Source organism: Egretta garzetta, unplaced genomic scaffold (assembly GCF_000687185.1).
Source record: "Egretta garzetta isolate BGI_Z169 unplaced genomic scaffold, ASM68718v1 scaffold30, whole genome shotgun sequence".
In the NCBI taxonomy this organism is placed as follows: domain Eukaryota; kingdom Metazoa; phylum Chordata; class Aves; order Pelecaniformes; family Ardeidae; genus Egretta; species Egretta garzetta.
Genome location: NW_009258383.1, coordinates 22,728 through 40,362, shown reverse-complemented (window position 1 = coordinate 40,362; position 17,635 = coordinate 22,728). Strand labels below are relative to the sequence as shown.

The 17,635-nt window shown below is 40.4% G+C and overlaps 1 protein-coding gene across 1 annotated transcript in view; it reads right to left on the bottom strand.

Moving 5' to 3' along the window:
• The window catches only part of RSU1 (Ras suppressor protein 1), a gene marked incomplete at its 5' end in the record, with an annotated part of 99,724 nt that overhangs the window by 63,033 nt on the left and 19,056 nt on the right, over window positions 1-17,635 (bottom strand). The window contains 3 exons of the mRNA XM_009641163.2: window positions 13,084-13,198; window positions 13,470-13,552; window positions 15,067-15,185. Of these exons, the coding sequence (XP_009639458.2) occupies window positions 13,084-13,198; window positions 13,470-13,552; window positions 15,067-15,185 (317 nt within the window). The remainder of the gene's footprint in view (window positions 1-13,083; window positions 13,199-13,469; window positions 13,553-15,066; window positions 15,186-17,635) is intronic.

Here is a 17,635-nt window from a genome sequence, read left to right as displayed (position 1 = left end):
CTGAGAAAAACAAACAAAAACTTAATTCTCGCAACATGCCAGTTTTACCTATTCTATTGACAGGGAAGACTTGAGACACCTTTTAGGGGTTTGCTTGGGGTTTGTTTGTTTGCTTTGTAAATGTTTACCACCCAAAACCAAAATAGTACATGCTCTACTGAAACTCCTCCTGACTATGAGGAGGCTGAATAACACGCTGAATTCCAGGACAGTCTAACCATTGAAATATTGTGTTCTTCAAATTAAATTTAAAACCGTAGCACAGACTTCTTATTTTATTTTGGGGAATTTTACAGTGAAGAGAGGCCTAGCCTCCCCCCAGAAATCTAACGTAATAAAAAAAAGAAATCTTTAAGTATGGGAAACAAGGAAAAAAAAAAAATAAAAAAAATCACAAAGTTTTGAAGACTGACTGAGCCAAGCTGTCAGAGAAATCTGAAATCAACCCGATGTGCTTGTTTTCCAAAATTGAAGGCGCTCGCGTAAGCAGCATGAACACACATGCATGCCACAGGAGCTGCTGCAAGCCGCGTGCCTGCTGGCCCTGCCGGCGCATGTTCTACATTACAGCTAATCCTTGACACGTTTCCCTCCCTAAAAAGGGTTAACACAATTAGAGTAAAGACAGACCATTATACCGTGTGAAAAGATGTCACGCATCTCATATCGGCCTATCAACAAGCTACCATTACCTTAGCAAGCTCATCTGTCAGCTGTCTGAGGCCTGTTCTTTTGAAATAACAGCAGGCAGGGAGCATTTCAACCCCCCTGTCAGTCAGGCGGCAATTGCCCTCGCTGCCTCACGCTTCAGTGCGCCTCGTTAGGAGCCTTGCACCCATCTCCTTTATTAAGGGACTCGGCAGCCCTGTTCTAACAAGGATCAGGAAGCAGGATTAAGTACTGTGACAAAGAGGACCTAATAAGCTAGAAACCGGTGTGGTCTAAATCTGTGCTGGCTGAAGGTGCAGGCTCACGCTGCTCGCTATTCAGTTTCCAGGCACAGGCCACCGGGGATGCAAGCCAGCGCTGCGATTAGCCGTAACCCTCTGACCGGTGCTGCTATGAATACCATGTATCACTCAGGGGCTTGCTTTGCAATTGCAAATTGGATTTTCCATTTTGTTACCTGCAAAAAAAACCCCAGCCACACACATTGCTCTCCAAAACTACCAATGCTGTAAGCACTCACTTGTAATTACAGCTCTGCAAGTACTGCATCAAGGTAAGACGATCAATCTGTGTACAAATAATAAAAAATAGTTGAATTTGGGGAGGCAAGCTTGGCCCCGTCATGGGTCAAATTCACTGTTGCTTACAGGAAGAAGTCACACATTCCCAAAATCTCAATAGCCAGGGCCTCAGCTGAATCCTCGCATCCCGAACTGCGTCAGAAATTTACCACCCAGGGGATGCTGCAATATATTTCCATCCCTGCAGCATAGTGCACCCACTTCCATTCCAAATTCCACATGACCCATTTAAACATAATTAATTGTAATAAATACTATTCTACTAAAGCCAAAGAAATCTTACAGCAAAAAGAGGACTTAAGCAAAATGAAGCGTAGGTCTCAACACCAAAGTAATCACTTCATTTTTCCTCCACCCCCTGTTTTTCCCCAAAACACACTGGGGGCAGGTACAGATATTACTTTTTACCTTCAGAGGGAAGGCAGAGGCCCTAAGGGTAAAATTAATCTCATTAAAGAGAAAACTGGGGCACCCAAAGGTCCATCACCTGCACTGAAACCCACCCCCTCCCTGCCCAGGATGCCCCTCTGTGAGCCCTCCTGGCAGCCTACAGCTGGAGCAAGAGCTCAGCTGCCACCTCACAGCCCGGGGTTTTAATTGAAGAATTTAACGAAGTGTTGTAGTGCGAAAAGGAACAACCCGTCTGTCCTCACAGCAAGCACCAGGCAGGGAGCGGGCACTCCTCCGCAGGGGAGTAAAGGGGGGCTGTCTCGCAGGAAGGAGGGGGCACCTGATGCCTTAAACTCCTCCCTGTTCGACACGAAAGTTTCCATCTGTAAATGAAGGACACAAATGGGCAGAAAATTAAGCAGGATAAGAAGTCGCGGAGAGCCTGCCCCACCTGATCAGCACTGGGGAGGAAACAAAGTCTAATACTGCTGCCATAAGGCAAGCCACTCGAGAACAAAGCAGCTGTGTAATTAAAACTGAGACAGGATGAAAACACGTCACTCCTGCATAACCATTTATTGCTTGGGGCCATATCCTGGTGTCCACTCTGCCCTTACAATGAAACCATGTGTGAATCGAGGGCTTACCTAATTCTGCTCTGGCCACAGGACATCCAGGAATCCCAAGCACGAGGTGCCAGTCTCAGTAGCACCTCTAGAACAGTACGTGTTGCGGTAACCAAACACACGGGGGCCCTGCATAAACCCTTCTGCCCCAGCACACCAAGACAAACCCAGCAGCGTGGAAGAGATGCTCAAACCCACCTGAAGCAAAGGCTCTGGTACCAGGCTCGCTGGAGGAGTGCCACGCAACTGGACAGCTTACAGATGCGTCCCTGTCCCCCCACCAACAGCCTCCTTGCCTAGAAGGCTTTTTATGGCAGCACTGTGCTAAGAAACGCTGTTATTCCATCCCTGCAGCTCTAGAGCCACGGGCCAGGGAGAGAGCTACAGCAGATGCGCCTTTATGCATATTGTCTAACAGCAGCATCAGCAGAACACTATCCCCAGGCCTTTAGGAAATTTATATACTTGTTCTGCTACACGAAACACATCAAATCCCTCAGATATTTTTAGTAAGCAAAATACAAAATTGCCTCTAGTAAAAATCCAGTACTGAAGATTCAATCACAAGATATTATTAGGGTTGGAGACTACATTGGTCATTGCTGGTTTGTTCTTTCCAAGTACATCAGCCTACTAAAAAAATATTTGTTTACCATCTCTAAATTTTGGCATAACTAGTAGACTAAAATTGTATTTCTTCATAATGCATTTAGGGTTCTTGCTATTCTGCCATACTGAAAGAGACCAACTCCACTGAAACGCATTGCAGTCCCATGTCTCTGGCAAGAGAAGAGAAGGCTATCCACGAGACAAGTCAGCACAGCCCCCTTCCTAGATCATAGAAACATTTTTCAAGTTATTTTCAAGCATTTCCAAAATTATTCTTGTAAATAAACAAACAATCAAACTGTATAGCCCACAACCCAGGTCTAACGTACTTAAAGAACCTTCTCATTTCTAAGCCCAAAGGATACAGGTTTTTAAAGCTTTTTATCTTGAGCATAGATAGATTTCCAAGTAGGAAGTGTGCAAAGTGGATGTATGCTGCTACCACAGCAGACACTGAAAAGAGAACAGTCTGGAAAAGAGAAGAACAGAGATAAAGGTCCAAGAGCTGACTGCTGTGGATGACCTGCACAGAATGGCCAAAAACCTTCTGAAAGGAGCCAGCTGTGTGGTCTTAGAAATACCTGATCTTGGCTTTTTTTTTTTTTCCTGTCTCAGCACTCTTTGTATCTAAAGACGATCCTGAACCACTAAGTTTGATTGCATCAGAGTGACTGAGCTTCTGTGTTTAACCCACCCTAAAACCAAATTGTTCCTATGCCCAACTGGTTAAGCTGTGCAGATCTGAAAACTGCCCAATGCCCAAATCTTGTTAGCTGCCACCTGGAAGCTACAGTAAATAGATCTACAGCAAACCAAACCCTTGAAAATTCAAGGACAAAAATCAAAGTATGCATATTTTTAATTTTCATGTATTCTTAGCTTATGCGATCTATCGACTAAAAATACCATTTATCACTGCTGTAATTCAGAGCTCCCACAGCCATGGGTGGACAGAAGGGACATCTCGTATAACAGGGAGCACACCCCATCCTGAGTGACATTAAAGGGAAAAGGCACCCACAGTTTCCCTGCACCTCCCTCAATAACTATCAAGTTTTAGACCAAATGCAGGATAGACTTCGTGTTTCTTTTTATGTTCCTTCGTTGCTGTTGAAATAAAAAGTGGTCTATGTGAACATTCATATTTTGCTCAACTGCCTGCAAAGGTCAGAAAAGAGCTCATAAAAGCAAGTAAAATGCTGCCTCCTGCAGTCGTGTCTGCAGCGTCGGAGCCAGTGATAGTGCTACCTATCACTTAGACCAGGGGTGTCTTCAGACTTCCCAGGCTCCTCCTGTCCATAAGATACAGCCTGCAAGCAGCTCCTATATGCAACTACAAGCTCCTCATCCTCTCAGAACGTATGCTATACAGAGTGTATAATATTTATCCTCTGTATGTATACTTAAGGTACAGTAAGGTATGACCAGTGTACATAGGCATTACTTCACTACAAACAAAAGAAAACAGAATGAACACAAACCCGACTTGCCCTTTCCACTCGAACACCCCTTGGCAACACTTTAAATACTTTCAAAAATTAAAAGGTGAAATAGAGTAATTAAACAACTCTGACATTTGAGAAGTGAACATTGGCATTCAGCATAAGAAACATGATCCTAGCTGTAAAATACCAGATCAACGCTTCTTTGTAATGGTTTAAATTCATCCCTAGTGGAGCTTCATTAAAATCAATGGAAATAATTTTTAGCCTGTATGCTGTTGAGTTTCGCATCTGCGTCCCATTGATACACCGACTCACTTTCCAGACTACACCCTACTGCACTGACCTCAAGGAGAGCCCTCGGGCTCTAACACATCCCTTTTAGCGACTCCTCTTAAGACTGCAGTTTAAATAAATGTGCTTCCCCCGTACCACACAAAGGTCTTACTCTCTCACTGTCATACATAAGGACAGGAGGAATGAAATTCATTTTATTTTTTTATTTAGACAAATACCCTTGAGTCCTGTTTTATTAAAGGGTAAGTAAGGGATCAATCCAAAACATTAAATTTAAACTTAGGTTATATGTAAAAGTATGTCTGTCCTGGCTTGTTTTAGATTTCCTTTACACTACAGGGCTTATAATTTTTATTACTTTTGTGGCATGTGCTTTGTCTCCATAGAGAGAGAGATTGGTTTAAGGGTGGGGGTGGAAGAAATACCATGACTATTATGTCATAAAAATGATACCAAAGCAATTAGCTGTGAACGCTGCCTTAAAATCTATGTAAAAAAGTGAAAATACATACCAATTTCTATGCCACGAAGTCTTATCAGAAGCAAATGACTTTTACACCAATCACACACACACGTAAGCTGTGCATCAGTAACTTGTTTAATTCCTACAAACAAGTAAGATCACTGCTGCTTTGAAGACCTCTATCACTTTCGAAGGATTAGTAACATAAGAGTAGATTTAAACAGTAGTTACAAAGGAGCTGTAAGACAACAGAGAGCAAAGACTTCTTGTACATAAGTGAAGTGTGACTCAATCTTTTTGGAACCAGCAGAAATATTCACAGAAATATTCAGTATGATAAACAAATCTACAGCTCCATAGCATATGTTGAAAAATACACATTTGCTTATTGATGAGTTTCTATGCACTAAAAGAAAACAACTAGTAAATCTAAACCTAGACTGAAGCACCTCCAGAAGATCGATCCCAGCAACACTTTTGCCCTCTCACCCCCTACATTCTTGTAGAAGGTCTAACAACATCACCTGGAGCCACCAGCGCTCCAGAGAACTCCAAAACAGCGTTTGCGGTGGTTTTATGGAACAGGGGAAAAGGGTCAAGTCTCAAATGAAGTCCGATTCAGTACATACGAATAAACCAGACAGATACTCCAGAGCATCCATCAGACAGAAGCAGGCTGGAATTCTTCCCCTGACTGCTTTCCTGACCATGCAGATGGGAATGTCCACAGCCTCACCTGTGAGCATTCGGCAGGAAGCCACAGGGTATGAGAAAGCTGAACAAGCAATCTGAAAGCCAAACATTGAAGCCTCAGCCCATGCTCAGTTTTACAATTATTTTCAGGGACAGAAAACACGAGTGCAGATACTGTAACAGCACATGTTATTCTAACAGCTTCTTAGATGTAAATGAGAATTTCCAACGAGTTCAGAGATAGACCCCAACTTGAATGTTCACTTGAATACATCTAACAGCAGATCTCTGTGTCAGTTCAGTAATTGAGGAGTTTAACAAAGACATTTCAAACAGAAAAACATCTGGTCTGAAAAACATCAGGAGATGGAGACTCTGCCAGTGGTGTCTGGTTCAAATGGTTCATCGCTGTTAAAAATGAGTTTTTTTGTTTCGGTGCTGAACTGAGCAGCCTTACGCTGCTGCTGCTTCTGCCCATCTAGAAGGGAGAAAGGTGACCTGTGCCACCTTCTCATGGAGTTCGTGAGGATCGACAGCTAAGTCTCCTCTCACTCCTCCCTTTGACAGTTTATAAAGACTCTGATTATCCTGTGTGATCCCAGAATAGCTACTCCATTTGCTTCAACTCTTAGCAAAAGGACCACAGCTGAAAAAGTAAAAGCAGACCAACTAAATCTTGAATTCTTTACCCTCAAAATAAAGGTGAAGTGATACAGGTCAAATTGGTATTGCCTCAGCTACTGCAATTACAATTCTACAGGAAGAGGATTTTACTCTCCAGCACTGTCCCACCTCAACCTTTCATAGAAGAGAGTTTAAAACAAAGTGAACTTGGTCCTGAGGTATTTATACAAAATTCCAGCATCATAGCAAAGGTCAGCCAGAATCATTATACCAAAGTATAATGGGGAGCCTGGCTCAAGAAGACTTTCACTCCAGAACGCGTCAGGACTGAAGATGAAGCCCAGGCAAGACAACAGAACGGATGAAATGCTGAACTTCTCCCTTAAACCACATCTCAGATATTAAGTAGAGGCACAATATAGACCTAACCCGGCTGGGCAAACTCCTCACATTTCCATATTCAGATGACAGGAGGAGTGCTTAGCTCTCTGGGAACAAGGGGAGAGCCCTGGCAATTTCTACCATCACTCCACACAATAAACCTGACCTTAGCAGGACAACTAGTAGAAAGGGTAAATATAATTAACATTCACAGATGAAAGCCACAGACCAGGAACTTATTCAATGCAGCACACAAGGCACTCGTAACCAAACAACACTCTGCTAATGGCTTGTACTTCCACATGACAAATCACACTTTCAACAGCCAAACTCCACCACACACAGCCTTCAGGTACCAAGGCAACCAACCCAGCTGATGCCATCATGTGGGTAGCTAAGGGGAATGGCAGAAGAAACAGCATTTTGACAAGAATCCAAGAAAATACTTCAAAACGCTTCTGATACTCTTTCTAAAAAGATTTCAAATTACTTACGACTCAATTAAATTAATTTCTCCCACATTCCTAATGTAAGAGAGAGACGATTTACTAGAAGACTTACAGGTATTGCCAAGTTTCACTGATTTCTCTCTTTGAAGGGCGACACATTGCACTGGAAATGCATGCCGTTTCCTTCACTTCAGCAAATGGCCAGCGCTGACTGGGATCTCGAGGGGCAAACCAACAGTCGCTGCTGACTGTTCCCAGTGAAGAAACCCAAGAAACGCACTACACGGCAGACGGGTTTTGGAACAAAGGGAATTAAGGTGATGTCAAAGTAGTTTAACATCAAAGACGTTTTAATGGCACAGGAAGTATTACAGGCTTAGAGGATCAGCATCCGAATTTATTTTGAAATATATCGCACATTTTTTCCAACCTCAGAAACTCCCCTGAGATTCTCAATTACACAGGAACTCAACAGAGCATTCTTTCTTTGAAGCGTCCCCATCAGACCAAAGTCTATTTAGTTTAAAAATGAGTTCAAAAAGGATTCACTGTATCGCTTTTGCCCCGCATCTTAGAAAATTCCATTCAAACACAGGTTGCCAAGTACTCAGAAAAGAGAAACCACTTTTAGGTACTATGAAACATGTAAAATTAACCAAATTGAACAACAAATATAACATTTGCTCAGATTGGCTCTAATTGCGGTACTCTTACCTACCACAGCTCCAACTGAAGAGATGAGATTTGCTGACAGAAACATCACTATTATGCTGATGGTACTTATAAATCAGAGTACAGTCAACATTAGGAAAGCCTACACACACACTGTAGTCATCTGAGAAGCGACAGTAGGACTTGCATATTTTAAAAACTAATGTAAGATCAAATCTGAATCTTGGGAAGTTTGGCAAGAATTACAGCAATGTAAGGAAACGAATGTCTGTGGTGTAAATCTAAATTATGGGCTATAGAAAACACCTTCATGTGTATAATGAAACTGCAGAGCCCCCACACCTTAACTCCCATCAAGTACTCTGTGGAATCAGCCTGGTTTCTAGCCACGTAAGAAGTGGTGGGGTTTGGTGTTAGTTTGTTTTTTTTTTTTTTTTTACCTTTTTCAACTAAAATGAGAAACACAATTAGAATACTTCACAAATTCATCTATTCACAAAGATGCTGTTCTACATAAGCAATCTTGTTATGTACATTTTTCTATTATTCCTTAACTAGTAACTGCTACATCAGTAGTCTTAGAAAACAAGTTACTTTGCGTATCCACTAGGAAGTTTAGTAAAGCTCCTTATTTTCTTACACCACCTTGGCCTTAATTCCAAAAGTATGAATGGTTTTGGGTTTTTTTTTTTTTTGGGGGGGGGGGGGGGAGGTGTTGGTTGTTTTTCTGTTGCATTTTTTTTTTTTGGTTTTTTTTTTTTTAATTTCAAGGTATCAATTATTTCTTCCAATGCTCAGAGCTGGTATCCAAAGAGCCCCAGGATGTTCAGGCTTCCAACAAGCACCACAGACCCCTGTTTGCAGGTGTGAGCAGCGTTGTGTTGCGGCACAAGTGGAGTGCAGTGACAGTTTATATTGAAATAAGAAGAGTTTGGCATTTATGTCAAGTATACCTAGAAAAGAAATGTCTTTTGTGAAATAAGTGATTCCTATGTTTGCACACGCCCGTTATAATTACTTAAGTAAACTGCTATTTCGATTAATATTAACTTGAACAAATAAGTGCAGCAACTACTTTGCGCAATATAATATTCATTCACAAATTCTAGAGTAATTTCAAAAGCCTAAATTTTAAAATGTCTTCCTGTGATGGAAATACCAAGACTTTTGGCAGGATTCCTTGAACTTTCTATTTAAAGCCAATCCTTTATCCACAGAAGATAATTTAGCTGTTCAAAACTATGAAATGATGAAAGACTTACTCAGCCATCCTGACATACAAATCTAATCTACAAAATGTTTCACCCTCCTTAAAAAGGAACATGGCTACTTACCCCATCAAGGTTTTTTTTTTTTTTCTTTTTTTAAAGAGCCTGAATTTTCCACTTTTCAAGTTATATACCTAACTTCACAGTTTTGATAGTGTCTCCCTTTACCTGAGGAAATTATTTGATAAACTAGAACAGTATTGAACAGTATACTTAAAAGCCATTGATGCCAACATTCAGTTTTGGAAAAAGAGGATGGTAATTAAAAATGCATCCTTAGAAATCACTGTTCTTCCCACATGCATAAACACAAGCAAACTCCGTGTACATGTGCACACACGTGTGTTGGCGACAGGGTAATGAACACAGTCAACATTAGAATCTGGGTTTTAAAAATCATGCCATTTGTTTTCACATCAAAAACGCAAACCTACAGATAAGTTAGTTACATTCTCTGGGTGGCTATTTACATTCAGCTATAACTTTGTGAATATTCTGCACCATGCACTACTCTTACACTCCTGACTCTGCAAAGAAAACCTTCTATGTGGCACACATGGGTCCACCCAGATGACCATACAATGAACTTAAAACACCATCATTGATCTTACTAATTGCATCTGCCACTTTACGTGGTTCTTGTTTCTACTCAGCTTTCTTTCCAAACACTGTTCCAATTGTTAAATGGTCAGAATACACAAAGTGACAGATTTAGTGCTTCCCTGGCAATTTATATAACTGACTGCAACTCTGTTGTTGCAGTGAATCATGATTTATTTGTCTCGCAATGCAGCACATAACCTTTTAAATACTAGGGAAAAAAATGCCAGCGCTTCTTTAAAGTTTATATATGACTGCCCACCACCATTCCTCATGAACGGCGTTTTGAAAGACAAATGATAAAAACAAGCTGCAAATTCCACCCACCTACTCCCGGCCATTTCCTGCGTTCATCACTCACCCGTACTGTATTTACAGACAAGCACCCTCACCCAGAGCACCAGTGCACTCTTCTAGACCCCTCTTTTCCCCCTGGGAAAGAATATTTTTCTTAAATTAGTAACAGGTATTCTCTGCTAAATGCAGAGGAGGACAATACTGATCTCCCCCAGCCCTCTTACCAGTGCGTGCCATGCTCAATCACATCAGGTGCAATTAAGAGCAGACTGCGGGGTTTTATTTATCGGTATCTCTCTCCATTCCAAAATTGTGATCCCAGTGCCTGTCTGTGGCCTTTTCTCGTACCCTACTCTCCATGACTTTTTCTGCACTTATTTCCATTACCTTTAAAAAACAGTTTAATCTACTCCTCCCCTTCTCCTCATTCAAATACACTGTTTTATTCTGGTGTTTATATTGTGCCCATCTCCCTGGTAAATGAACATCTGAAGACTCATTGCTGTCCACCAGTCTAAGCCAGTCAAAAAAGCCTTCAGCACCTTTAATTATGGAAGTGATAATGAGAGAGGAAAGATTGTTTACTTTAAATGGAACAGCAGTACCTCCAATTAATGCAAATAGGACCTGCTCATTGAAAAGCTATTTATCCAGCATGCACAGCACAAAGTATTTGGATAGTTCTCCTTACATTATAATTCAATTTTAAAAATTTAGGAGGGAGAACTCAGCCAGCAGATAAAATTGTTTTTCCCTCAGATGGCGACTGGGGAATTAGCAGTCCGTTCATTAGGGTGTAACACTCGCATACCACCTTTCCTTGGCAGACTCTAAAACCGTCTGCAAAGGGGCCTGTTTCTTTGAATTGTCCTGGTTTGCAGAAGGGATGAGAGATAAAGTGACTTTTCCTAATCACTCAGCAGATTTGTGCTTGCCTGTGGCCTGCTCCTACTGGGCCTCAAACAAGCCCTCCAAAGCCCAGCCTGGTGCTCCATTTCCTAAACTCCTTTTGCCAAATGTTTGCCTATAAACAACCAAGAACATTGTTTTGCACAGTAAATATGCTTGCAAGTTGCACAAGTTACAAAACTAGACTTCAGGGTAATGGTCTCTGGAAATATACCCCAAAATCCCAAAATCATAGAATGTTTGGGGTTGGAAGGGACCCCTAGAGGTCATCTAGACCAACCATAAATGAAGATCTTGGGTAAGACCATAAAATGAAACATTGGTAAATTCATACGTGAAGAGGAAAGGATAATTTATAGACTAGCAGTTGAATAAAAAAATGGTGACGACAAGCACTTAAGCTGTATCAATGCACCTCATCCTGATCGGGTGGGGCAAAATTACAAGTCCTTTTTCTACCAGATTGTGATATTATTCTAACACGCAAACAAATGTTAACTAAATGGAGAAATGCTTCCCTTGGCCATCCTGAGTTTTGCAGGTCAGTGCAAAACAAACAGCAAGAATTTCAATTGAAACGTTTCCATTTGGTTTAGACAATGATGGTAAAACCATTTAAAGTGAATTTGCTGTTATGCTTATAAGGCAGCAGCAGGTTTAGAACATTCAATTAGCCACAGAAGGTGGTTAGACTCAGTGCAGCATTTAACTTCCTAAATTATAGCCTTGTTTTTTTCCAAAAAGTGGAAGCTACAGAAAAGTACATTTACAGATACTACACACTTCTGAAACGTTATTGCTGTTGAAAGGGACTTTACAAATAAATATGACTTTGACAAAAAGCTAAAGAAAGTATATCTTTGTCAAGGAATAAACTCCTGAAATTAATGAAAGGAGAGCAACTGTCATCTACCGGGGGGGGGGAAACAAACCCCAAAAAACTCAGCATCATATAGTCTGTGAGATTGATAAAGACAAAAAAAACTTATGGTGGGTAAACAAGAAGAGTCAAAACAAGCATCTTCCCTCGCCTCATAGAAAAAAGCAGACTCTTTCCTTTGCTCCGTAAAACAAAAAGCATACATTGCAGACCATCACATTTAGGCACACAGCTGCCACCTTCTCTAATGCGTCAAAGCAAGTTCTTATGTCAACAAATAATTTTGCTTTATCATGCTAACTTCAGTCACTATCTTTCTGAGGTTTGGGAACTATTATTTGGAAGGTACTAGCAAACCAAAGAAGCTTCCCTATTATAACTATCCACAATAACAAGAAACAATGAACAAACGCTGTGTAACAGGTGTTTCAACAACAGGTAATTGATGCAGCTACATTAGTCCCAACAAAAATATTTTATTTTTTCTTTAAAAAAATCTGAAACCAAATTCTGGCCTGGGGCAAACAGGCACAACTTCTTTTGAAGTTAATGCCCCTCACATAAAATGGAATACTGCAATACAAATTCAGCAAAATCAATACTTAAGTTTTAAAGAAAAAAACTCTACCCTGTAGGTTGAAGTAAGCCACTTGTAATCATATTTATAGCGGCCAATATCACAAATTGAAATTACATCAGCCAGCTCCACTGCTTTAAGTGAAAGAGCTATCAATGACTAAGAAAGGTAGGCTACTGAAACAGAAAACCAAAAAATTCCTTTAATTTAGCTATATTTTACTCTAGTTGTCCAACCTTCCATTTTTACAGGACCAGTCACAAAAAAGCCACTTATACTGCTGTCATTTTTGCTTAACATAATTTTGGCTGACCCAAATAGTGTTCTCAAAACCCAGCTAGAGACAAGAATAGCTTTTCAGACCCAATATTTAGGATATGTTATATAAAGCAAGGTGCTAAATACATATTGGGAGTCAGATGTACTAATACACAAGGAAAAAGTAACGTAAAAAACTAACAAAACCAAACACACATCTTCTGGCCCCTGCAGGAGTGATACAGTGAGCGTTTCTGAGGGGAAAGTAAATATTAGCAGCAATAACAACTTGAGTATAATAATTTCCTAGAGTTTAACAACTGGTCTCATTTCAGAGGAAGCACAGTGCATCATTATTGTTATTATTCAAATAAATAAATGATTATCCATAATCTTACCTAGTTCTGGGGGCAGCACGGTAAGACGATTTCCCTGGATATGAAGTTCCTTGAGCTGAGTGAGCTCACCAATTTCTTTAGGCAGTGATATCAGGTCATTGTCTCTAAGACTCAGCTAAGAGTGAACATAAAGTAGTGAGAACAATTTTCAGTTACCATAAAGCAGCCTAAAACAGAACTCTACTTCCTCTGCCCCCACCTTTCTCCTAAAAACTCAATTCTTCCAATTTATTTACAAGTGTCTGCTGGTAAACAAGAAATAGTTCCAGGTGTAGTGGTCTATTCCTGCAAACATACCCCTACTACTCCTCAAATTGACTAGTTTCTATTCCTACAAGCATTGCAAAAGTGAATTGATTTTCCAAGAATTTAGATAAATTACTTACTATCTGCAACTTTGTGAGCTTCCCAATATCTGGCGGCAGGATTTCAAAATCGTTGTCACTTAGATAGAGTGCACGCAGGGTGGCTGCAAATTAAATAGCAATATATAAACAGGGTGGCATATAACCCAACCGTTTGAGGTCTAATCAATAAAAGGGAGTCAGGTTTGATTAATAACCCTGACTCGGTGAAAAGCCTTTGACATACCCAGGGCTCACAATAATAACAAGCAGGTTAAACTTAAATTTACTGGCTTATTGTATTGCTGGTGAGTTCAGGAAGACATCTATATTCAAAAGGACTGGCACAATTAACAATTTCTGCAATAGTACATTCTAGCAGGTTCTGGCATATAGGCTCAATGCTCAGCTGTCAGAATACAGTCACTACTGTTTATTACCCTTGATTCTTATTCATTACATCCATTTGCATCCTAAACAAATATTTAAAAAGTCATCTGAGATTTTTTTTGACAAATACACATCTATGTTAAGCTCTATAGAAAGCATAGCCTAACACTGTGAAAGAGACCTTAAAAGAGCAATACAGAAGACTCAAACTGTATAATTTGTAATTTCCATGCTCAGTCTCCATGAAATTCACAGAAAAAGAGATGACCCAGCACAACCATGTAGCTTGCTATTATTGAACAAGCACAGGTGACAGTTTGGAAAAAAAAAATTAAAATGGAGACTCAAAGAACTGTTGGGTGCAGTAGGAAGGAATGTGGTCAGGTCAGCAAAACCTCTCCTCCCCACTAGAGAGGGGATCACATTTCTCTTACGCAGTTTACTACTCCTCCTCTCATTTCATTATATGTGACCATATTTAATAATGCTGACTTAAAAATTTCCCTCTGCCAGGTTACAATCACGAAGTCTCTCAGACAGCAGCACTCCTTCCTCTCCCCTCGCCTGTCACTTTTGCTGCTAAAAATGCACTGATCCCGAAGTCACTTCAGCATCGTACACTAAAAACACCAGTAAGGTAGCAGAATCACTGAAATCCAGAAAGTGCCAGAATTCAAGTTGCTTAGGCAACCATAATGCAGCCCTCTTGCAAATACGTATTACAATACCTTTATTTTAACTCTCTGAGCATGTATTTTTAACATGTACAAAGGTCAGCTTAGCTCTTCCATTCCTGTGCCAAGCTTTGCAACCTTAGCATATTTTTTAACATACTGGTCACTTCAACACCCACAAGCTGTTAAAACTATTTCAGTAATGAACTATCAGGAACACAATTGTTTCCAGAGTCAACGCACAACAGTTGCCTTGCGAAACAGGTTACTTTCCCCCGAGGCTCGCAAGCTTCCACAAAGTTTAACTGAGTATGGGACCCAAGGAAATAATACTCCGAATAAAACTAATATACCATTACTAACCAAGTCTTCTCGTGTCCAATTGTGTCAGGTGACTGTGTATCAGTGATAAATATTGCTGAACTATGTAGAAATATTCAAGAGATATTCAGAGAAAAACATAAATATCAGAAAGAAATTCTGTTGGAGTTTGGTTTCCATCAAATAAATTTCAACTGCAGAAAGCAAAGCACCATATCATGAAGATTTGTAGAGGTTTTAGAAAAGTTTCTTACTCAGATAGAAGAAGTTTCCTGGTAGAGAAGTTTCATTTAAGTTGTTGTAAGTCAAGTCAAGAACCTCCAGAGCTGGTAAAGAGCCAAATCCCCTTGGCAAGGTGTTTAACCTGTTCATGCTGTAGGTGAAGAGGAAAAAAACAGAACGCCATCAGTATTCACTTCATCTGGTAGGAATAACACAGGCAACAGGAGTTTCATTTCTAAAAAATGTAATCAACACCAAAATTGCCTTTTGTTCTGCTTTGAAAAGGGCTTGATGCTACAAGATACTGAGCAAGCCTTCTGCAACGCAGACCGTTTTCAGCTCTTACTCTCATAAATACACCCAAAACTTACACACTCACAAGGTATCCCGTCTGTTATGTACAAAACACAAAGCAAAAGGGAGAGGTGCCACAGTGCTATACCCAGCTTAATGTGCACCACTGAGGAAGCTGGTCCTTGGCAGATGACCTATCTACTAACTAAACCACAAATTACCCCTTTGCACAGCATCTTTACCAGCTGCCATTCCCCCATACCACATAGTTCTTCGCCACAGTACCAAATACAACAAGGAGTACCTCGACTGCACAATATTTACGTTCATTGATAATTGCTGCTCAAACCCCCTTCTCAAGAACAGCAAATTTGTGTCACTAGATAACTATTGATGCACACGGAGCATCAGGTAAATAAAATGTCAGCCCTCTGATTGATGAGGCTTAGTCTAAACATAGCTCGTTCAGCCAGTCTTAGAGGGTTTCAAATACCACTGCCTACTGGCAAAAACCAGAAGATGGGGAAAGCTAACAGAAAAAAGGTTTCTCTGATAACCTGGAGCAGACAAGCTACAGAAAATGCAGTAACTTTTCCCTGACCCCAAAGGGCTCGAACGAGGGGATCCAGAAACTCCAGCTAGAGCTGCTGCCACAACAAAGGCAGGCAAGGAGCTGGAGACAATATTCACAGCACCTTACTGTTTGCATACAAGCTCGAGCTCTGTCTGTTTATCACAGGAAAAGAACTACCAGCCCATTATTTATACTGTCCCTAGTGTACGTACACCAAACATACAGCTTGTCTGTATGGATCTTGCTTCATTTGTCACCTGAGTTTGAAAATGGAACAGAGAAGACTGGCATCTTCAGGAAGAGCATGTACAAGCAGCTCTTTTGAAGAGCTGGATTTTATTCTTATGATGAGAAGCAGTCATGACCTTTCACATGTCTCTAAACATACTCTTAATTTGACTCTACTTCTGACACAAAAGTGAGAAATAGCAATAGCTACAAGTGACAACAAGAGAAGATATAATGTGAATTTACAAAGAGTGATGTAATGCTAAAAACTAAGGAAAACTCAAGTCCAAGTATTAACAAAGTTGGGTACACAGAAATAACAGCTTTTGGCGCTATTCTCTAGGGCCTTCCCTCCTCTTCCCATCCTACTACTAGATCCTTCTGCACCAAAATACTCCCCAAAATAATCTATGCTCTTATTCAAGCTTCCCCTCTCCCCCAGAGGCTTGTTTTGATGCCCTGTGTGTACACATGCACTGCAGATGACAAGAGGGTTTCTGGGATCCCCCCCCAGCCCCAAACTATCAAAGCAGAGCAGTTTCCCCTTCACTGATCCCAAGGACTTCTGAAGCAGAATCCACTTCGCAGAACTAAACCTGCATCTGGAAGAATATGGGTAAGGAGGGGATTAAGAAGGAAGAACATTTAATCTACAGGATCTTGGACCACATGACACATGAAGGTGGCAACTGTGGATCCAGACCTAAATGTCTGCTGATCTTAACCCCAAGTGACCTTTCGTACTATATGAATAGAAAAAAATGCAGCGGAGATCAGTACTTGAACTATACAAACACTTGTCACTGCTTCAATCTATGGGAAGAGCCCAACGTCTTCCTCCCTCCATACAATGCAACACTACTACGTGCCATTCCAAAATATGGATTTTAACTCCCAAGGCATATAAAATGCTGCTTTTTAGAGCAAATATTAATTCATGATCAAACCCAGCTTCAAGCAGATATTAGGGCATGCCAGAGATCTGAAGTGACCAAATAAAGACAAGATCGTCATGAAAACACTTATTGGCATTCCAACAGTTCAGGATGCAGTTCAGTTATGAGCACTTTACAAAAGTATCTAGAGCAGGATACACAGAGCCTAGCCAAAATTACTTCATATTTAAAATAGTAAAAAAAAATCCTCTTGTTTGATCAAGGTGTTCAGAAGTTTGTGTTTATAAAATACAAGCTTTCTATGAGAAGCCTATAAAGCTAGATCTTGCCCCTACTAGTACTTTCCTAAGTAGTTACAGTTTAAAAATATGTCCAGCTAGTTTTGATAAGGTTCTGTGCTTCACATTTACTTTTTTAATAATTCAAAAGCCTTCTGCAACTGTTGTTGTTATGAAGTATCACCAACTCTACTGGAATATGGTATCTGATTAAATGCACTTTTAAAGATTTCCTGCTTCTTTTACAGGTTTAATAGAAATTGAAATTTCTTTAATCCCAAGTTTGGGACTTTGGAATCTAAGTCCTAAATTTACCACAGAATTAAGAGAC